This window comes from Plectropomus leopardus, chromosome 3, assembly GCF_008729295.1.
Source record: "Plectropomus leopardus isolate mb chromosome 3, YSFRI_Pleo_2.0, whole genome shotgun sequence".
NCBI classification, from domain to species: domain Eukaryota; kingdom Metazoa; phylum Chordata; class Actinopteri; order Perciformes; family Serranidae; genus Plectropomus; species Plectropomus leopardus.
The window spans coordinates 13,995,972-14,019,102 of record NC_056465.1 but is presented as its reverse complement, the minus strand read 5'-3'; the positions used below and the strand labels follow the sequence as shown (position 1 = coordinate 14,019,102).

The following is a 23,131-nucleotide window of genomic DNA, read 5'->3' as shown; positions in this document are numbered from 1 at the left end:
GTACTCGAGGAGAGGTTTGGGAAACGCTAATCTAACAGTCTAACCGTGAAGATAATTTGTCAGGTTTTTTATTTTTCCAGAGTTTTGAGATATCTGATCATATCTTATCCACACAAGGTTCTCATATCAAATGTTACATATTAAAAACAATGTACAGACACAGTCATCACTCAGGTGTTTGTGATCTGCATGATAGAGTGCCCTGGAAATGATGTTTTTCTGTCAGCCAATCTTGATGTAAGCGTTGCCCTGGTGTCCTCGTCAAAAAGCCTATAGGATTTTTCCATTGAATTTTGGATCATTGTAGAAAATAAGCTCAGTGATAAACAAACATTTATGATAGCCTACTTACGTGTTTTGTTCAGTAAGATATTCTAGGCACGTTCAACTGGTAGAAGGCCTTGAGCGAAAACCAGAACAAGCTGGAGGGATTACATATCTCATGTGACCTGGGAACTCCTCTTGGTCACCCAGGAGGAGTCTGGAAGCGTTGCTGGGGAGACGGACGTCTGGAGTACATGACTTGGCCTGCTGACATGCAACCCGGCATTAGAAATTCAATGAAATGTATAACATGATCACATAAATCATCCAGAAGAAACAATTATCATCACTTTCCCAGGGGAATTTAACCAACACAAACAAGTTCAGCCTGGCAGTTGGCCAGAGAATCATAAAAAAGGGAGATACCATCAATAGATAATAACTCTTGAGTGTGAGATCAAAATATATCATGTTACACACATATTAAAAATTACAGCAGATCATGCAAGCCAAGAACTCTGAAGGCCAACAGTGTTAACTTTAAAGGGATTGATTTTTTTTATTTTAACTGCTCAACATGCTACAGTATAAATTTAAAGGTGAACCCTTCCTAAATTAGGAATTCCAAAATGTTATTTTCATGGAAAGGAAAGTTCAATCAATATTTGTGAACATGAGCTACTCTCTCTCTCTTAGCCAGAAACCAGAGTCTCGAGACTTCTTACCCTCATAAGTTTGATTTTAGCACTCCAGCCTTTGGATTTGGGAGAGAATTGTTTGTGTTACTAATATTTTAGGACTGTCTTAAACTATAGAAATAACATACATTTTTAAAATGAGCATAGGTCCCCTGTAAAGGGTTGGTGAACCGAAATACGAAAACACACACATTTTGTGTTACCTCCTGTGATATTGAAGTAGTTTTGGTTTTATTTACCAAGTTTCAAGCAAACATTTTAATCTATTGTCTCAATGGTGTGTTTCGTTTACCTCCTCTGTATTTGGGAGGTGACAGAAATCTCAGAGCCGCCATCCACTACTGCACAAATAAAACCAAAACTGGCACATAGCTGTAACGGTAAGTGAGACTATAAAGTGGACACCTGAAAATCTGTGGAAATAAAACCAAAAACTGTGTACATGGATTTATAAATATGTATTTCTGTGACGTGGTGAATTTTAGACACTAGAAAGAACATTTATTTTGGTCAGGGATTATGTCCAAAATCATCTCTAGCTTGCCAATAATGAGTCAGGAGTCTTTTGATGACTGATAAAATATTATATAATACATTTCAATGCTGAAAACATGTGCATCACCATAATGGTAATCACACAACTGCTCTAAAGTTCAAGCTGAATGTTGCTAAAAAACAACACACCAAAACCACTTTCACCTCCAGAGAGGAAGCCACCCACAGTCTCTCCCAGCCTGCAGACCTGCTCCAACGCAGCACCCGCTAATTCATTACATTCCCCAATTAAATCGTTATCCAAGAGCAATATTTCCCTCATATGAAAGTACTAATTAAGTGCTTAGGATACTTTGCTATGCTGTAAGTCCTCTTCTCTGGCACGGAAGCACCTGGCCTGTCGCCCTACAGATTTGAAATTTGGAGTACACAGACGGATTCCTAGAGGCTTTTTTTTTCCAGTTTCATCTTCTCTGCAGTGCCTGTCTGTCTGAGAGTGCAGCACACGGTACAGCAGGAGGATAAAGTTTCCACCATATTGAAACTTTCCAGGACTTGTTAATTTGCACATTCACGTGAAGGTCATGTATGTGCCTGTATCTTTGCCTTTTGATGTGTTGAGTCATTCACATAGCACAGACGGGTTGGGGCGATCCTCAAAGCCCACAATGAGGACACTCATGACCAATGCACGCAAGGTTGTGTGTGTTTGCGTGTGTGTGTGTGTGTGTGCGCGTATGAGAGTAAGGGAGTGGAAGGAAGGCAGATAGAAAGAAGGAAAAGTACACGTTTCATGCATGAGTTTCTATTTAGAGAAGTCTACAGGGGGCAGGAGAAAAATGTATGTGTGTGTGGGAGGTCTGACATGTCCAGTGCAGTGAGCAACACTTTCTTACTCTCCTGACTCTCCTGAAACACATTAACTGTGTTCCTGAGTTAGATATTTCAGATATGGTGTGTTTGCGTGTGTATGTGTGTGTGTGTGTGTGTGTGTGTGTGTGTGTGTGTGTGTGTGTGTGTGTGCGTGTGCGTGCATGCGTGCGTGTGAGTGCGTGCGTGCGTGTGTTGGAGGGAATAGGAGGTCCGTAATGGGAAATGCATTAATGTTATTCTTTCTCCTCCTAAGGCAAAAGGCCAGCAGTCTAGACAGCTCAGATAAGGAAATGAAAAACTCCAGTTCCAAGTTCCAACAACAATAAAAAATGCATCAATGAAATGTAGATATGTCCGACTTTTCCAACTTCCCAGAAAAGGCCTGTGTGTTATGAACAACTTGTCGACACACACACACACACACACACTGTGGGCCTGTTATCCATGGCAACATCACAGGACTCCCAGCCAGAGTTTAAAATGAACTCACTTGAATTTGAGCATGAAAATGTTGGAGGGTGCCAAAACTTTCATACATTTGTCTTGCAGTTTGACAAGCGGATATGTCTGTTTGACCTTATTCCAAATTGTTACTGTGATTCAAATTAAGATGAGTGTGCACATTAGCAACATGGAAAGTGTGTCTTACTTCCAGCAAGTAAAGAAATGCACCTTGTGACGCAGGGAAATACTGACATCACAGAGCTGACGCGGTGGTCTACCCATTAGTGAGTGAAAGAAATAAATACTTGTGCCGCAGCAGTGAAATGGTCAGTGGTTGTGGTGACTCAGCACACACACACACACACACACACACACACACACACACACACACACCAGTTGTAAAGACCATTTGTTTAAATTCAAGCAGATAAATCGCAGCTTCCCTCACAGGGTCTGTTGCGTTAGTGTCCTGTAAAGGTCCATGCGATCGTAGGAGTGAATTTTAAGAGAGCTGAGTCGTTTATCAAACAATAACAGTATCCCAGTGTGTGTGAGTGTGTGCACTGTTTAGTTTAGGAAAAAAATCCTTAAACCTTGATTTATTTAGACTTCAAAACATGATATATTTGCTTATACACTTTTTTTCCCATTTACACAGGTTTTTCTTGGGACAGGGATCTTGAGTGAACATGCCTCTCAGGTGATCTGATCATGCAGGTATAAACAGCCATGAAGACGCATTGTGATCCGATCCCTCAAACCACTTGCCGAGGTGGTCTGGGACACATTTGACCCATAAACTGAATATAAAGCCCTTCATATCTACATAAGGACCAGGTCCTCATTCATGGAGATCACCATGTTGCAACGCCATGTTTCTACAGTACCCCAGAATGGACAAACAAAACACTGGTTCTTGATAGAGGTTTTAACATTTTTGCATTTTCACATCAACCACCGTACTAAGAAGCCCAATTACAGTGATCAAACATCAGAGTTACACTGATTTGTAAAATGAAACTGTGCCTAATTTGGCAGTGATAGCTCCTGAACATTTGGATCTTACGTTAGGAAAAGGTGAGCACACACAGTAGCACGTGGTGAGCGAGCTACCTATCTCCAATATTACAAACAGTGTTGGAGATGCACTGACTTGTGATGTGAACGGCTTTATTCAGTGTTTTTTACTGGTTTTAATAACATGGTCGGTTTAATTTTAGAGAGAAAGATCTCTGGATAATTCATCTCTGAATAAAAATCCCGAACAATGAACACTGAAGGAATTCCAGCTTGGAGAAGTTTTAACTGGTTGCAATCTGATCTGGTATTCAACAAGAAAATTTTTCAGGCTTTTAGGTGTTGCTTTTGTTGTTAGAGTACAGAATTGTTTAAATGTCCGATTTGAAATTGTGTTTAAATACTGAGAACTTAGATTCATGAATGTGTTTAGAAATACATGTTTTTGGTCATTCAGCCTTCATCAGTGAGAAAAAATGCAAAGAGAAAATCCCAAATTGAGATGCAGGTCAGTAAACAGATGAATGCAATCACAAATCAATGTAGCTTCACCCTGAACAGAATTTCACAGTCACACAGAGACCTCAGCCTCAAATTTGGATTTAATTCCTGCATTTGCACACACTGCATTTTGTTTACTGCCAGACAAATGATCAAGGAAACTTTTTGAAAGTCACATTGGTGTGACCTTCTCTCTTTTAAATGGATAAATAGGAAGCGCACCACTCTGTCAGAGCACAGTGGCGGCATTAGAAATGATATTGAATGTGTGTTTTGAAAAAACATTACATCATACGGAAGAAAAAAAAAATCAACTCTACAATTCTGCTTTCGTACCCATTTTCACAGGTTTAAGTTAAAGATTGGAAAATTGAATTCATTGATGTATTTCTCTCAAATTTTGGTCGCAAATTTTTTAAAGACATGCCCTCCTTTTCCAAGATAATCCATCCACCTGACAGATGTGGCATATCAAGATGCAGATTAAACAGCATCGTTGTTACACAGGTGTGTCTTATAATGGGCACTATTAAAGGCCACTCTAATATGAGCGGTTTGATCACACAACACAACGCCACAGATGTCACAAGATTTGAGGAAGCATGTCATTGGCATTCAGACAGCAGGAATGTCCACCAGAGCTGTTGCCCACAAACTCAATGTTCATTTCGTTAAGATAAGCTGTCTCCAATGTTGTTTCCCTTAATTTAGCATTACATTCAACTGGCTTCACACCCGCACAAGTCAGGAAAAATAACAACAAAACAAAACAAGGGAGCAAAATCAAGAGTTACAAAAAAATTGTAACTAAAATGTTTATACATAACCTAGATCAACTGACAGTAAAAAGGGATTCATCAATATTTTGTACATACTGAACAGCATGCAGGAGTCTCTGAAACAACATTCAGACCACAATGTATGGAGATAAAATTTATAGAAAATATAGCCTACCTCAGTAGTTAAATGAAGACACAGGCTAACTGGAAATGTTGTGACTTTTTATATGTAGAAAGCTTCACAGAGTGTTTTTGGTGCTCTGCCAAAAAAATTGTTGGAACCTGTCATGGCGTTCAATTTAATGGATATTTTGCACAAGCATTTACCACATTCTTGTTCAGTGTGATTTGTAATTACCATATTTTATTTTGTATATGTTATATTTTATCCATATATTTTAACCTGCACTACTTTTTGTCTTAGTTTTTTTTTTCTTGCGTGATTTTCTTTCTTTTTTTTTTTTTTTTTTTTTTTACTGTCAGAGGGAACCTTCTCTACTCTGTAGTTGATGTTTAGGAAAACTACATTTGTGGTATTTTGTCGCCCTCTGGCGGCCAATATGGGAATTGAATACTGTGACCTGCAGTGTCACATTCTCCCCACCAGGGAGCGATGTCGTGTACGCGGAAGCAAAAAGCACCCAGAGGAAAAGGGAGGAAGTCAGGAAGCTGCCTGTGACAGCCGTATCAAAGAAAATCATAGTGGAAAAAAAGGCCGGACTTGAGCTTTAACTCTCGTCCTTTTCGGTTAGAAGTAGACTCCAAAATCCGCCACAGACATGTCGAAAAACACCGTGTCCGCGCGCTTCAGGCGAGTGGACGTGGACGAGTACGACGAGAACAAATTTGTGGACGAGGAGGACGGAGGAGAAAACCAGCTGGGTCCCGACGAGGCAGAGGTGGACTCCCTCATCAGACAATATCCTTTACATGACTAGCTAGCCGGTCTGTTAGCATGAACACGATCTGCTACGAAAATCAGCCACCGCTGACAAGCTGCGTGTTTCTGCACCTGCGATTTATCTGCATATTTCCTCTTTTATGTATGTTGTCTCTTTTCTTTACATGGGGCGTTTTGTAAGTAGGCCAGTCACTGTCCAGACTTGCCTGGCAGTCACATTCCTGGGATTTCTGCTCCAAGACAGAACAGGCTTTAATGTATGTACATGTACTGCAGGTTAGTTTGCATTTACATCACTACAAGTCCTCCATTCAGTCTTACAAAGCCTTTAGTAACCGCTGAGTCTTCATTGTGCAACTTCGTCGTGTTTCTGCGGGTTAGCTTAGTAAGATCAGATTTGCAGGAGGTTTGGCTCATGCGTTAAAATGCGTTTCTCTTTAAATCAGCAGTTTTATTTTTGGGTGTGAGTGTTTCTGAAGGGCTTCTGTGAAGTCTGCAGCCAGCAGTTTCAGTCTTAGAGACCTTATAAGGCACGAGAGTGCAGCACTTCCTCATTGAATAAGACAGTTAGCTCCCACGTCATGTTACAGCGAGGTCAAATGAAAGTTTCACACTATTTCAAGTCTGACAGTAACAATACTCCAAATATGAACATGCAAACCACACTGCCTTCATGTTATTGCAGTTATTGCAATTTAAAACGTGTTGTAATATGCAGCGCATTGAGATAACATGTTGAGATTCACTGTGATTTATTACCTTTTTTCAGTTGCTAATTATGTCAGCCAATGAAAACTTTGTCAACATCTGTTTTTTTAAATATCTAGTTTTTAGTTTATCTCTGTTTAGCTCACTTCAATCATTTTTATTGCCACAAATTGTATCTAGTGCACTAAAAAAAACTATTGATTTCTTTATTGTAGGAGGCTACTAAACATTTCATTTGTATTTGCAATATTAATAGTTTAAGTAATGAAAAAAATCGGTATTCGAGATCCTTCATCAATACAGTATTGCCACATAAAAATATCACAATACTATTCTGTACATACAGAAAACCACCACTGGGTTGTTTTTAGGGGCTAATATTCGTTATTAAAGAATTGTGATGGCTCAACACTTGACTTATGTATCATATTTGGGCGTGTATCCATTACTGTAATTGGGAGGTTGCTCTCTTCTGTACTGTGTTGCATCCTTCACCTTATCTGCACAGGAAATCTCATGGAGGCTTTACAGGCAGTCCTGAAGAACCCGCCAATCAACACCAAGAACCAGAACGCCAAGGTGGGTTTGTTTTTCTTGATCTGTAGTGTTTGAAGTATTTGCTACATCATTGTTTTTCTAATGAATAACTTGATAGGCTTGTTGACTCTTGAATTAGTAAAGTATCATATTGGAACAGATTTTGTTTAGGTGTAGCTGACGTTTGCTGATTTTTTAAATTTTAATTTTCACTTGACTTTATAGAAAAAAAGTTTGCTTTTGTGGAGATGATGTTTGAAAGTTTCAGTTTTGGTTATTATTAATTAGAGTTTGTTATGTTTCAGATTCTTAATGTTGACAGAAAGATTTCAATTTTTATAGTAAATGCGTACCGGTTCCAAATATAAGTTGTCGGTCTCTGTTAATAATCTGTATCGGTATCAGCCCTGAAAAACCAGTATCGGTCGACCCCTTCTTCTAATGAACTGAACACTACTGCAGCACTGACCTTCACGTTCCCTTTTTCCCGTCAGGATCGTGCTGAGGGTTTGGTGCTGAAGGTGCTCAGCGCTTTTAAGAGCAGTGACATCGAGAAAGGAGTGCAGTCCCTCGACAAGAACGGCGTGGACCTGCTGATGAAGTACATCTACAAAGGCTTCGAGAGGCCGTCAGAAAACAGCAGCGCGGTTCTCCTGCAGTGGCATGAAAAGGTGAATATTAACACCTCGTTGTCTGACACAATCATACGTGACGGGGGGAGAAGATGAAGGAATTTTTCCTAAATGCCCTCTAGAAAAACTATTGTCCACCACACATTTAAAGACTATAAAAAGACTTAAGTCTGTTCCCTCTCACATTTAAAGACAGTGTGAGTTTTTAGTCACACTAAGATTTTACAGAGTTTGGGGATCTTACAGGGTCTCTAGTTTCAAGACTACAACTAGATTCCTTTTGAGATTATTTCCCGTCCCGTGCCTGGTGGAAAATGTTACACCAAACTACCTTTAAGATTTATGACACATTAACACGCATAACTAAAGAAAAACTAAATAAAAGACGTCACATGTCGACAGTATTCTCTTCAATTCGGAATCAGTATAATCCACAAACTGTATTTGAGCACAAACTTGACTTTTTGAATTTGGCTGCTTCGACTCGCCACCAGCCTCTGCTGTTAGCTGCGCTATTTTAGTTTGAGGAGACCATGGGAATGAGAGGCGAACTGCTCCAAAAATGATGATTTCTCACAAAACCAAATGCTGGTTTGTGGATCAGATACTCATGAATGAACACCAACTTTAGTCCACTCCACCAGTTTCTCCTCCCTTTTTCCAATTACAAGAGAACCCAGACTTGCTCACGTTCTTGCGCCAAGACAAAAAACTTCTGATAATAATAATAATCTGAAAGTGGAGACAAGAAAAGGACTGACTTAACAGAGCGTAGACTGAGTTTTATGACCACGTTACACCGAATGATCGAGATCACAGAAGGACGCTCTAACTTAGGGAGAAGTCTCATGATTTGATTCCAGCATAGGAAAAAAAAGCAACAATGCTTTAGAAATGGCAACATATGAATAGTGATCATTAAGTAGTCATCAGTGAAATAAGGTATGAACATTTTAAGCCACTGCGACTGTAAAGGCCAGTTTGAGATGGACCGAATGTTGCCACAAGATAACAGGATAAGAGTTTAACAGAGACTCTCTTGTCAAAACGAAAATAGCCTGACCATATTTCTCCTTCCTGTGTCTGCAGGCGCTGGCAGCTGGAGGAGTGGGCAGCATCGTCAGGGTACTAACAGCGAGGAAGACGGTCTAAAAGAAGAGCGGAGGATCTGTTGGCTCCACATCACTGACAGAAACAGGGGGGTGCTCCCATGTAATCATAACAGGTGGCATTGGGACAAAAGGAAAAACAGATTTTTTTAAACCCAGTGTGATCCTGCTGCGTTCAAGGCTAGACTGAAAATCAAATCTGGGTCACATTAGGTTAAAAAAAGTCTTTTCTTCCCATTCATGATCTGACTGCATTGTGTTCCTCACAGGGTGCTATAGATAACTTTGCATCCCATCTGCGCTGCTTCCCTGATCTGTTTACAGTATTGTCACTGTCTCCATGTCATTCCTGTAGTGTGTGTGTGTGTGTGTGTTCAGTGCGCACACCAGTGATTCCCAACCAAGAGGGCATAAATCTTAGAAAGAACACATTTCTACTACGCAAAATTCTGTTTGTTGAGACTTTGCTCTAGACTTTTGCTTTTTTTTTCTCATGCATTATTGGATCATTTTACCTCGCGTATCGGTCACAGCACAGGCCAAAAAGGTTGGGAACCACTGCTGTGTCTACACACTCACACAAACACGTCTGCGCTCAAATCACAGGCATGACTCATATATTCTTAAATGACTGACTTCCTCAAACACACAGAAGGTTTCAGCTTTGCTTCTCTCAGGAAAAACTCTCTCGCTGTTTGTTTTGCCATCGTTCTCTTGTGTTCTCTCTTCAGCTGAGACTTCCTGATGGAATAAAAGCCGATTCTCTGTCAGTAAATCCTCTCATTGCCTCTGCCTGTCACACTGCAGCAGTGGGAGGCTCTTGAAAAGCACAGTCACAGATGGAGGGTGGTGGATTTGCTCACGGGGGTCGCTATTTAGCCTGTGGAGCGGGAGGAGAGAGGAGGAGGAGGGGGTTGGTGTCATCCATGCTTTCAGTCCGCCTGCTACCCCAGTTACGGATTATTACCCACGATGCATCTCCACCACCACTCTTTTTAATCCCATTTTATTGTTCCTCACATCCCTCATGTGTCTGATGCACCCTCTGTGCAGGGCGTCATGTGGCTCTGCTGGTTCTGTTTATAGGAGCTGCATGTTTTCCTGTACTTTCAGGAAAGTGACACCCTGAGGGTCCTGTCTGAGAATTTTTTTTTGTATTTAACTGAAAAATAATATAGGATTAAACATTTCCTCTTTTTTATAGCGATTGTTTTTGCCACAAGGCTAAATCCCTTCATGATGGAAATTTAAAAAAAATGCTCCTAAGGTTTGATAATGTCGGTGTTTAGGAGAGACTAAGGTTATGAATATTTTGTCCCTGAAAAATGGAAAGTTTGTGATAAAGAAAAAAATTTGCATGATCCCACTTTTGAGAATATTTTCTCAAGCATTTCATACCTGTCTTTTCTACATGTTATGCATCTCTTCTGTTTTGAATTTGGGTTTAAATTTCCACACATTTCAGCAAATCCTCCACTCATGTCTGGCAGTAGGAAGTTTTACTGTTATTGTTACTATCACATATGCTTTTAATTTCCACACATTTTATGACATGAGGAGGAAAACTGGAAGTGTTTTATCTGCCTTATCAGGTAGATAACGTCTGTTGCCAAACAATTTATTTTGCTTTTATGGAAATATTGTAGCTCACATTGATGGTTTTGTTGCCCCCGTGTATTAGAGAAGAATCTTTAACACAAAGTGGTGGAGTTGTAACTTTAAACAGTATAAATGAATATAAAAGCAAAGTGTGTTATGGTTCACAAAGTTGCGGTGTTGAAAATACTATGTAGTGATCAGGGGAATTCAGTTCCAGCATGTTTTGTTCCTGCTCATTTCCAATCAAACTCAAGAATTCCTCAATAGATATTTGCTTTTTATAAAACACACGTCACAGCTGTGTTTTATTCACCAGTTGATATTTAGACATGGGTTAACATGTTTGAATACTGTCATCAGTGATGATGCATCCAGACATTAGATTCCTTTTTCTGATGCAGTAATGTCTAGTTTTACATGAAAACACAAAGGAGAACACTTGATTTCTTCTTATGCTTCATGTATTTCTAGTCAGAGATGCTCTTCTGGCTGAAGGCGGGAAGACGAGGGAGCATACCAAACTGATGTACAAACTGCCTTACTCGATATTCCTTTTTTATGTTTGTGCTTTTTTGACAAAAAAATAAAGGTATGAATGCTGATCATAACTTTGTCATGACTCTTGATGATGTTTCACATGCACACAATGGGCCGCATGCATTAACATTCTCTCAGACGTCTCTTATATTTTTTCTTAATTTTCTGGTTAAAAAAAAAAAAAGAGAGAAGTCACTCCAGATGCACCAAATATTCATAACCATCCAAATTTGCTCTGACCCGGTGTGCTCAATGATGAAGCAAACTGTTAAATAAACATAAAGAAAATGGGATTTCAGTGAAATGCATTGAAGCATTAAAAGTTAAAGTATGAATGCAAAAAGGTTTAAATACATTAAATAAATTAAAATATTTAAAAAAAACAGAAAAGCAGCAGTTCTCATAAATACAGTATATATGAGAAGATGGAGCTCTGGTCAGCAGAGGGACGCACAGTTACTGAATTTAAAGTCATGCGGATCTTTAGCCCTTCAGATTAAACTTCCACTTATTTTAATTACTCTAAAACATCATCTAAATTTGATTAAATATGAATGCATTTGTAAAAAAAAAAAAAATAATTCAAATGTAAAACTGATTTTTTTTTCTTGTGCTAAGGCAACAATCTGTGGTTCGTGAAAATTAGACGTTTTTGTCTAATCTTGGTAAAATTTTCTCTTACCTAGGAAAAGAGCAAAAATAGGAAAACATTGTTGGATCCCAAAAATCAATGGGTACCTTCAAAATAGGAACAAATCGTGGATGCAAACAAAAATAAGAGAAAATTTGTTTGTACATCATTTCTTGCATTAGGCCCACCATGTGTGGTGAAAACAATACAGGGTCTGTATCAATGATAAAACTGAAATGTTGGACTTACAGTGCATTCAGGAAGTATTCAACGGTGACTGTCCATCTGGAAGTTTCTCTGGTTTCCACACAGGATCTCCGGGGCACAGAGTCACCTTCAGGTTCTTGTTTGTCATCCGTCTTATTAAGGCCGTCCTCCCCGATTGCTGAGTCTTGGAAGGGTGCCCAGCTCCTGTAAAAGTCCAGGTTATTCCAAGGTTTTGCCATTTAAGAAATATGGAGGCCACTGTGCTCTTTGGAACCTGTTTTGCAGAAATTTTTCAGGTAGTCTTCCCCAAATTTGTCCCTAAAAACAATCCTGTCTCTGAGCTCAGCAGTCAGCTCCCTCCACCTCGTGGTTTGGCTTTTGTCAACTGTGAGACCTTACAGTTTACAGACAGGTGTGTGCTTTTCAACATCAGGTCCAATCAACTAAAGTGAGCACAGGTGGACCCCAATCAAAGTGTCGAAACATCCCAAGATGATCAGGACAAATGGGAGGCACCTCAGTCACAGCAAATACTCAAAATACTTCTGTCAGTGTGATAGTAAAGTTTTTTTCCTTTTTTTTTTAAAAAATAGAAGTGCAAAAATTAGTAAAAAGTAATTTACATGCCTGTTTTTGCTTGAGGTATGAGGCATAAAGTATGATTGATGAATGGAAACTGGAACTTCAAAAAAAGTGAAGGGGAATCCTCACTGAAAGATCTGCAAGTTAAAAATGTAAATAAAATCCCTCACTTTAACTTGCAAACTTCGGAAAGCAGATCCTTAATGTCTGCCGACCTAGACAGAGGTGAGCATAAATGTAAGACATATTTTAAGAGAAGATAGTATAAAATACCGTTGGTAATGGTACATAATTGGTTTGCTGAAGCAAGAATATTGCTTTTCTTTATTTCTTTTGCTCATCAGGGCAGCAAACAACAAGGTTACAACATTATTTTGTTTGCAGTCAAACTCCATACATATTCATACTCTGAATTATTGTACTAAAATCTCCTTGAGATTTCTTTAATTGTAACTCCTCTACCAGTTTTTTGTTTCTATTTAAGCTGATTTGCGTAAGGTTGTTGTTGATTCAACATGTCAATTGCTACTGGAGATATTAAGAAATTTACACAAATAAAATTTGGGTTTACAAATTACAATTAGAATTTGTTTATTTCCCTTCTTTGTGCACCATGGTAGCAAATGCAGAAACCCTCAACCTGCTTTTGCAGAAATAATTGAAGGATTAAAATAAATAACAATATAACACATTTGCTCTTCTGGAGCTTATATGAGATTAATCATGTGATCATTTGAGCTTGATTAATTTTGCCTTTTTGAAAGATGTGACATGCTGAAGAAGGATCTGTTTCGGTTATGCTGCAGACAAACATTATGCTTAATTTCAGTCTATATTCATTTATTACATTTTTATTACAAAATGGATACAGTAAGTACAGTATGGCAATACATTATGAGAAAAAAACATATGTACAAAGTCAAAAAAATAAAATACATCTTGGCATCAACTGTAGGATGGAGCAGTATATGGCACATTGATGATGTAATCAGTGTAATGTTTAGATAGGGTGTCTGTTTGATGCACTTGTGTGTATGATAGGCCGCTACCTGAGGATGCAGAATATGTGACAGTCAAGTTTTCTTTTCGCCAAAATGAGCACCATATCTGAGCAGTCACAACTCCACTTATTTACTAATGACACGAGGGCTAAACAAAGGTGGGAACCGCCCATTTTTCTCATTCAAGCACTTCCCAATAAGTTAATAATAGGTAGACGTAAATAAAAGGCTAGCTAGGATTTCTTGAGTAGGGTTGAAGCCTACTTTCTGAGCTGGGGGTCAATGCTTCGGCTCTGAGGAGCAAAATCTTGTTGATCTTATAAATAAATCTGAAGGGTCGGGGGGAAATAACAGGGAAAAATATCAAACATTTCACTGAAAAAGTCCTGACAGACTGAGGTGACGATTCCGGGGATTCGAGCCAATAATTAGCCAGTTTCATCCCGGCCACCTGCTCACCTGCAGTGGCCTGTATTGTATCCCTTCGTCTTCAGGGCTGTTTGTGCTTACTGGCTTCTCTCACTCTGAACACAAAGTCTTTTTCAGTTTGTTTAGCTATGTGGTTACTTTTTCAAAAAACCACACAGGAGGCAAATTCATCACTGCACCTTTGTCTCGCGTCTTTTAAAGTGCTCTCAGTAGGGGTAGGCAGAGACGGCGATATAGACGATGAAGGTCGTCTGGTACTCGATGCCTCCATCTTCGCTGTAAGAGAGGGCACGGACCTTCATGCGGTACGTGCGGGGTTCTCGTAGCGCCAGCGTGGTGTACAGCACTCCCTTCAGGTTCTCGTCCCGCAGGGCAAAAGGTAACGTGACATCCTCGTCCACTACTAAGAAGCTGGTCCTGGGGTGCATCACTCCGTCCTGCGTGTAGGCCACAAGTCTGATGAGGTCCTGGTTGGCTGCGATGCCAAAGGGAAGAGACAGCAGCTTGTACTCCAGGGCGTAAGGACTCAGTGCACACTCCAGGTCGTTTGGTGGGCAGTTCTTCAGGCAAAACCTAAATACAACATAGACAGCGAATTTCACTTTACTGTGAGAAAGCATGCAAATAACAAATATATTGTCTAAGATACAAAGCCAGAGTGCTTTATCGTTTAAAGTATTAAAAGTAAAAGTAACCACTGCAGACAAATCTTAAAAAAAACAACAAGAAAACCCTAAACCTCAAAAAACAAACAAAAATAACTTTGTAAAAAATCTTACTTTTTACAGTAACTAAAGTTGTCAGATAAATTTAGTGAAGTAAAAAGCACAGTATTTTCCCCTGAAATTCAGTGGAGTAAAAGTTTGAAGTGGCATGAAAAGAAAACACTCAAATAAAGTACAAGTACCTCAAATTTGTACTTAAGTACAGTAAGTAAGTACATTCCATGTATGGCTAAACTTGGGTGGTATCACGCTATTACAGTATAGCAAGGTATATACAAATATTGGAGGTATGATTTTCAATAACATCAAAAATACAGACACTCCTCTTTATAATGAACTGGTGCTGAGATGCCCTTTGGTATGTATTGTATGTAGTGCACAGTACATGCCACCAGAGCTCAGTCTCTACTGTTGGGACAGGCAGCCGAGCATACAGACATGGCGACTGAGTGGTGGGAATAACGTCATAGCACTGTGAATAGCTGCAAGAGACTGTGGTGACAAAAACACATTTTTACTGGCAGTGAACTGTTTTCATTGAGCGTCATTTTCCATTGTGCTGCAGTGGCAGCAATAGTATGAGCCCCATTTGCATAAAAAAAAGTTTTTCAATAAAGTGCCCCCTTAGTTAAGGTTTAAAATGTTCCCAAAATCCAAACTGCTTCGAAATTGCAAATACCCTAGACTGAACAAGTTATATTTTAATTTGTGGTATTGTTGTATCTCTTTAAAGTGGAACACTTTTTCAACATTTCCAAGTGCTTTTAATTTGGTGTCGCTGTCACAAAGACAACTCTAATGCTTTCAGATTTCCTCAGAGCTAGCAACTACTACAGTGTCTACAGTTAATTCGGCTGTTCCGCTGTCTGCCATTTGTTATGCTGGTGATAGTGACTGCAAAGAAATTTCACTGATAATCTTTGGTAACTGGATAGAGCTACTGGGTAATAAATTGTGTCTTAATTCTTCTGAGAGAGATGGTACCGGGTGGCAGACAGATTGGCATAGTGTCAGTGAGGCTTATAGAGAACAAGTGCAGATGACATCATTATTCTATAATAATTACACTGTGCAATCAACATTTACTTTTTAATGATAAGTTAAAGCTAAATTTTTGTCTTCGTCATTAAAAGGGATAATCCTAACTGAATGTATTTCAGTGAGTATTTACCCTGTGGCTGGATCCCTCTGGTAGTTTGGAGGACAGGGAGTGTCAATACACTGGTAACTTCCTCTCATATTAAAGCACATCTGGTTCGCTCCACACTGAATGTTCTGCTCCAGGCACTCGTCTATATCTGTAGATAAAGCAAACAGCTTGTTGTTAGTACATGCTCTAATAAAATGAAATCACGGTGATGCCAGGAAACAGGATGTAGCTGGAGGTACTCACCTTGACATGTCTTGCCATTAGTCATGAGGCGGTAACCAGTGGGACAGAGACACCTGTGGCTCCCTGGTGTGTTCATACATTCGTGCTGACAGGCGTCCCTCACCTCACACTCATTGATGTCTGTGTCATAAAAAAAGACACAAACAGCCACAGAGTGATATCGAGAAAATCAAAGAACACGAATGATGCATCAGGACACATTTTTAAAGCTCGCAGCAAGCAGCAAAGCAAAAAGCTACCACCAACTTTCATCTTCTCCCTCATCTCAACCCTGCCTGTCCTCTATTGTTACCTAAGCAGGAGCCAACCCTGGACTCAAACCCCTGCGGACACGCGAGGACGCCCTGCTGTGAGGAGTGTATGCGAGTCTCTCTGCGGCTCTGGCTCCTGCTGCGCCTCCGTGTGGCGGCTGCGTAGGAGTGGTAGCTCTGAGAGGCCAAGTTGTGGTATAGTCGCTGGTAGGAGTTGCGCTCAGGAGAGGATTGTGACGTTTGGTAGCCAAATGAGTAACTTTCATAGCTGGGCAGACGCTCCAGACCAGCGCAGGATTTGCCATCCCCCAGCAGGTGGCGCCCTGGCGGACAGATGCACTTGTAGCTGCCAGGCGTGTTGATGCACTGGTGGGCACAGGGCTGCGGAAGCCGCTCACATTCATTTATGTCTGCCCTCAGCACAAAGACAGACCAGCAGCGGGAACAGATAAGAGCACAGGGTGAAAGAAAAGGAAGGGAAAAAGGTGCAAAGTAACAGAAAAAGGTGATATTTAGAGGGATAAAAAAGAAATGAGGTGGTGCAGACCATGAAAATAGAAGAGGGGGATGAAAATGAGGGGGGGACAAAGGGTATATGTCAATTACCCCACTGTACAACAATACATTTTCATGTCCCTAAGACAGAAATGTATTGAGACTATTAATACATTTGTCTAATTTGAATGAGAGACTGATATTATCCTCTCCCATATCAAATTAAAGTAATTCTTTGAAGATAACTTCAAATTTAATTCTGAACATTTTATCTGAAGAAATGAAATGAAATATAATGAATATTGGACATCAGGCACAAAATCCAATTCATGCCTAATAAATATTTAACAAAGACAGACATCAGCGTACAATGTTAATGATGTCATGAGGGGAAGAGTGAGTGGATGCCATTACAAAGCAACTCCAGGAAATAGCCAGATCCAAACATGAAGGAAACAGGTTGAAAATTGGAAGAGGGTGAAAGGAAAGAGAGTGACAGACAGAGCTGTGATGTCCTGGTGCTGGTCTTTTTATGGTTGATGTGTCAAAGGAGACATTTTTTGCAGTGTCCCTTCCTCTGTAGTCCATTTCTACCCCTCTCTCTCCTATCTGAAAGTGTCGGTAAAAAGACGTATCATCTACATAGAGCTTTAGAGGGCCTGATAGCATGCATTGAATCTTTGCAAGGTTTTTAATGTTATAAGTTAGTCAGCGGTTTTGACTGCAGCATTATTGAGATGTAGGCAAGAAATGGCAGAATGTAATGACTGAGCTACGTTGCAGTTGACAGCAGAGTTATTTCAGACTTTCAGCAGGAGTGAGTCACTGACAGAGAGACAGAATTATGCTGGCAGAAGCAAGCAAGCTGATGGTAAGCGTTAGGGAAGAGCAGTGCAAAAATTTTCACATTTTAAAATTAATCACTTTATATAATTTTAATTTTATAAGTTTATAACATGCTGTATGCTTTGGTAAATATCTTCAGCTTAACAGAATTACATTCTTGCAAGTATCACCTGTCTGATCAATACAAATGCAGCCCTTTGAATGTTACCGAATATTGGATTTTATGTTTTGTTATGTTTGTGAGTAACATAAAGGTAAATGTACGTACCGAGACAAGGCCGTCCCACTCCTTGAGATCTGTAGCCACGGGGACATGTGCAGTGGTAGCTGCCTCTGGTATTCTCACAGATCTGATTGTATCTGCATTGATGAGTGCCATCTCTGCACTCATCGATGTCTACAGCACAAAGGATACAGATGTAAATCATGGTGAAAACCTAAAATCACTTACAGTCTGTGCTTTAAGAGGACAGTTTACCCCAAAATCCAAAATGCATATTTTTCCTTTTACCTGTAGTGCTTTTTATGCAGATAATTTTTGCATGAGTTACCATGTGTTGGAGATATCTGCCTTCTCTCAATATAATGCAACTAGACAGCACTTGGCGCTTGGAGCACCACAAGCCAAGAGCTATCTAGTTTCATTACATTGGGAGAAGGCAGACATCTCTACGGCCAATATCTCCAACACTCAGCAAGTCACACCAAAAAATCTAGACTGATTAATAGCACTAAAGGTAAGAGGAAAAATATGTGTACTGGATTTGGGGATGACCTGTCCCTTTCAAGCACAGACTCTAAGTGATTTTAGGTTTGCACCATGATTTACTTCTGTATCCCTTGTAGACAAGAAAAACTGTGTGCTGCTGAATACTTACCTACACATGTCCCATTGCCACCTTTGGTCATACCACTGGGGCAAAGGTCAATACAAGTGTAACCACCCCGTGTGTTTTTACACTGCTGATCTGATCGACAAACCCTCTGCCTGCACTCGTTTATATCTGTGGTGATCGGAGAGAGAAGAGGTCAAATCCAGTTTCTTCAAGGAAATTGTACTGACTGGTTCAAACAGTGACATTATATTAAAAAACGTTTACAATAAATCATACAGATAAAGCATTATACAGAGAGGTGTGTCCGTCTCACCTATACAGCGTCGATTCCTGAGTTGAAAGCCTGGCTCGCAGGCGCATCGGTAGCTTCCAATCGTGTTTAGGCAGTGCTGATTACACGGATTGGATTCCTGACACTCATTAACATCTGAGCAACAAAGAGGAAAATTGTAAAACATTTCATACCACAAAAAACTCACAACAACCACTAAGTTTATCAATAAAGCTTGTTGATGTACCTATGCAGCTGAGACCATCAGCTGTTCTCCTGAAGCCACGCCCACAGCGCATGACACATCGGTAAGCGCCGATGGTGTTCTCACAGTCCAGTCCATCATGGCACAACTTCTCATCCAGTGAACACTCATCAATGTCTATGAAGAGCATTTTAATTATTAAAACAATGACGTGTTAGTGTAATAATAATGCAAACAGCACTGATTCAGAAAAGAGTTGTATACCCTGACAGGTCCTGCCGTCAGCTGAGATGGTGAGGCCTCGGGGACAAGAGCAGTAGTATGTGCCCATGACATTGTGGCAGGCATGAGAACAGGGATTCCCGACCTCACACTCGTTCTCATCTGCAACAAAAAATGAATACTTTACCAACAAGATGGCAACAAACAAAACAGATTTAAGCACACAATGAGAATGTTCTGCTGCTATGTATGTTTGGATGGGGTGCTGAAGCACGCAAAGGTGCTTTAAAATATGCTGTGTCTTTAAAAGGAACTTTTCAACCAATTTTAAACTTAACACATCACCATTATAAACTAGCTGTGGACGCAGCTTGACTGCTGTGCTGTTTGACTGATACTAATGGAGTTAGGAACATTATAAAATGTTGATGTACACATTACCTGCACAGTAGGGCCCAGCGGACACTAAAGTGAATCCCTGAGGACACTGGTTACTGCGATCCCCTGGATTCATGTGAACAAGTCATCATTAAATTTTAATGACATTTGACAACAACAAAACAAAACAAAGATCAGTTGTAAAAGTTTGAATGGACAAGTCAACAACAGAAAATGCACAGAATAATATTACGCTAGTGGCCTTATTTAGTCTATGCCTTTCCCATGATCAAAATATTACTCCTATATTCAGTCCTTAGACTTACCCTTGGCTATACTAGCTTGGATGCTAAACTCCAACATCTCCTCCAGGGGGTGGTAGAGGGCGCTGATGGCGGTGGCGTGCAGCATCTCTACAAGGTAAGGCATCTTGCCCTTGGACGGGTCGTAGGAGATGGTGTGGTTCCAGGAATAGGGTACACTTTCCCTGTCGATGCTGAACATCCGGGTGGACAGAGCGTAGAGCTGGCCCGGGCCTGTCTGGATGTAATCCTCAGTGTAGTCCTGTGTCAAACAAAGTGTGCATGTATGGCCGCTTTAAAAGTAACGTGTTGTCGCTGAGCGCCACAAAATATTGCATTGATTATAACAGGAGTTGTACAGACAAGTCAAATTCAAGGACTTTTAAGTACTTTTTCAAGCACTCATTTCTAAGGATAAAATTGTTTTCTTCACAAACATCTGTTGCAAGAGAATTGTGCAAATTCCCTCCAGCATCCACTATCTGTCACATGGCTGCTTATTTACGGCCAAATTACAGTTGGAACCCCGTGTTAATGGATGGCGCTGCTCCAGTGTGGGTGTTTTTCAGGCTAGTGAAACATCCTTGCGCCAAGTATTAACTGGTTTCTACCAACCCATTATCGCTCAAAGATCATATCGCTAATACAGCACTATAAAATAATGGCAATCATGGCCATTCTCTGCTTTTTTATGGTTTTAAAAAATATATCTAATATGTTTCATTAAATCATTTATCACTCTGTTCTCTCAATTTTGTTCAAGTGCTTTTTCAAGGACCAAGTTAAAAAATGTCTGAGTTCAAGGTATTTCAGCACCTACATTTGGTGTCAAATTCAAGTACTTCAAGCAACTAAACCACCATGCACGAATGCTGTTATAAAGTTATTTGCAGTACTGTAATATATATGTGAGTTGTAGTAAACTGGATAAAATGGAACTCAAAGTTCATCACTTGTTAGTTTTATGAAGTTTTTTTTTTTTTTTTCACTGTTTTCCCTGATTTTATACAAAATGCAGTCTGGTTTAAGCAATAAATCTACCTACCAATAAACCACAAAGTCTGCATATGCTTCTTTATTTACCTTGATGCTGATGTCAGCGTGTGAGGGCAGCTGCAGGATGTGTCCATTCACTACGATGTCCAATAACAACGCTCCATCAGAGTCCAGGCCTCTGGCAATGTGGGTCATCCTCAGGATCTCACCTACCAAGATCCAGTTAGACCAAAGACATCTCTTAGGTTTCACACTACTGGCATTATTCACACCCAGAATCATCAGTCCACAACAAGCACCAGATTGAGCCCACAATATTAATAGCTCACATTGTACAGACACACAAAGGCCTGTTCAGTCTTACCTGTGGCAAACTCCACCTGTGTCTCTCGCCTGAAGATGCCTCCTGTTAGTGTGTAGCCGTTCACAGCTTCTCCTACTTCCTGTGCAGTGGTCCAGTAGACAGGATTCAAGATTGAGATGAGCTTTCTCATTGCAGGACCTTGAAGGCAAAGGCAGAAGGACAATGTATTTCATTTAATATAATTATTGATAAGGTTCAAGAGAGCTTAGGTGTAATGGTTGTATAGACGCAGGTCTTATTTCCTGCAAATCACAGCAAAACAGTTAGACATATTAAATGGCTAGTAAACTGACCTAATGCCCTTGGCACATTAGTAATAGTGGCCTTAATGATTTTGCTGTCAGACTTGCTGTCTGTGATAGTAGAATTGAGGATAGCGATGCCAAACTCAATATCATTGATGTTCCCGATGATGCTTCCTCGTGCTGTCTGTGGCCCACCTGAAAACAGAGAGAAGGTTATTTGAAACGTTTTAAACCAGGGCAAATTGAATTCTTCCTAAAACATGCAACGCAGTTTCAAGTTAAATTTAAATTCATTTTAAAATGACCAGAAGTTTAGCAAAAAAAAGAAGAGAAAAAAATATATTTAAAAAAAAAAAGGTAAAAACAAAAACTAAAGTAAGAAATAATTATATAATAATAATAATAATAATAACAACAATATGTCATTTTCTGGACATTTTTTTGGATTTTTTTTTTTTCAATATATTTTTATCTACTTATAATATTTCTCTCACTCTCTCTTTCTTTTTAAAAACAAATTTTGAGGTCATTTTCTTTTATTAATTCTTCTAATATATTGTAGCTTGTGGGACATCTCTTGCCTTTTTAGCCATGTTTTCACAGGAAATCAAATCTAATTTCTTATGTTTCAGAGGTTTAAATGCATGTAAACACAGCACAAAAAAATGATGTTTTCCCAGGGGCCAAAGGGTTAAGAATGCTTCAAGAGCTGAGCTCAACCACACACAACATACAACATATATTTCCAAAAATGTCTCACCTGGGCAGGCCTGAGCGTTACACCTGGACAGCTGAGAGGAGTCTCCAGGACACGGCCGACCACCATTGACAGGAGACGGAGTGTTACAAAGACGGACACGTGTCCTCTCTCCACCTCCACAGGAAGCGGAACATTCTCCCCACGGCTGCCATGAACCCCAGTTACCATCAACTGCAAACATAACCCCAAAACATACAATGACACATAAATCACCAAAAAACAGACACATGGCGGGGCATTTTAATCACCTCATTATCAGAGTTTTAGGGGCAGTTTAGTCTAAATACACAGTCCCCTCACAGTTTTAAGCATGCTGACTCACCAGGACAGTTGGTTGTGCCGCATCTCTGTATCTGTGTATCTGCACCTGCGCATGCTCTCCCGCCATTAGCAGGTCTGGGGTTGTCACATGTCCTGTGGCGCCTCATCTGACCTCCGTTACATGACTTGCTGCAGCTGCCCCAGCTACTCCACGGACCCCAGTTACCACTGACTGAGTCAAAGAAAGTCAAATATCAAAGACACAAAAGTAATAGAGATAAGCCAAAAGAGCAGATGCATTACTGGAGAGAAACCAAGAATCACAAGACATTTTCACCGATATACAGATATAGAGATTTTATGTTTTTGGTATGGCTCACCAGGGCATGGGTCACTGTTACAGAAGTCAATGTGCACGTCATTGCCTTCACACTGCCTCCCACCATGCTGAGGCGCTGGGCTAGCACAGAGGCGTGTCCTCTGTCTGGTTCCGCCTCCACATGAAACACTGCAGGCTCCCCAGGTCACCCAGGACGACCATTTCCCATCCACTGGAGGCCACAAGTCAAGAAGAAGCAGGAGCATCAGTAACTACAATCTCTTTCTATCTGATTTTATCGTAAGAACAATCCCTGAG

At 40.1% G+C, this 23,131-nt stretch overlaps 2 protein-coding genes and 1 long non-coding RNA gene across 3 annotated transcripts in view; 1 reads left to right on the top strand and 2 right to left on the bottom strand.

Moving 5' to 3' along the window:
- Window positions 1–200: 200 nt before the first annotated feature.
- Window positions 201–7,744, bottom strand: LOC121941153. The gene is made up of 3 exons (XR_006105727.1): window positions 7,687–7,744; window positions 353–528; window positions 201–270 (listed from the first exon to the last, which is right to left on the bottom strand). It is a non-coding gene; the product is annotated as an uncharacterized LOC121941153 (long non-coding RNA).
- On the top strand, window positions 5,712–11,165 carry arpc5b (actin related protein 2/3 complex, subunit 5B). The gene is made up of 4 exons (XM_042483875.1): window positions 5,712–5,990; window positions 7,187–7,259; window positions 7,712–7,888; window positions 8,939–11,165. The coding sequence occupies exons 1-4, from the start codon at window positions 5,851–5,853 to the stop codon at window positions 8,999–9,001; spliced, it is 453 nt and encodes a 150-aa protein (XP_042339809.1). The 5' UTR covers window positions 5,712–5,850; the 3' UTR covers window positions 9,002–11,165.
- Window positions 11,166–13,337: 2,172 nt separating this feature from the next.
- Window positions 13,338–23,131, bottom strand: part of hmcn1 (hemicentin 1) — a 99,887-nt gene continuing 90,093 nt past the window's right edge. Inside the window, exons 91-107 of the mRNA XM_042514831.1 lie at window positions 22,875–23,045; window positions 22,556–22,726; window positions 22,234–22,404; window positions 21,522–21,668; window positions 21,229–21,366; window positions 20,952–21,073; window positions 19,893–20,130; window positions 19,630–19,692; window positions 19,231–19,350; window positions 19,009–19,143; window positions 18,804–18,917; window positions 18,533–18,658; window positions 17,923–18,051; window positions 16,355–16,723; window positions 16,063–16,182; window positions 15,841–15,967; window positions 13,338–14,517 (exon numbers count right to left, since the gene is read on the bottom strand). Coding sequence (XP_042370765.1) covers window positions 14,151–14,517; window positions 15,841–15,967; window positions 16,063–16,182; window positions 16,355–16,723; window positions 17,923–18,051; window positions 18,533–18,658; window positions 18,804–18,917; window positions 19,009–19,143; window positions 19,231–19,350; window positions 19,630–19,692; window positions 19,893–20,130; window positions 20,952–21,073; window positions 21,229–21,366; window positions 21,522–21,668; window positions 22,234–22,404; window positions 22,556–22,726; window positions 22,875–23,045 — 2,828 coding nt within the window. The 3' untranslated portion in view covers window positions 13,338–14,150. The remainder of the gene's footprint in view (window positions 14,518–15,840; window positions 15,968–16,062; window positions 16,183–16,354; window positions 16,724–17,922; window positions 18,052–18,532; window positions 18,659–18,803; window positions 18,918–19,008; window positions 19,144–19,230; window positions 19,351–19,629; window positions 19,693–19,892; window positions 20,131–20,951; window positions 21,074–21,228; window positions 21,367–21,521; window positions 21,669–22,233; window positions 22,405–22,555; window positions 22,727–22,874; window positions 23,046–23,131) is intronic.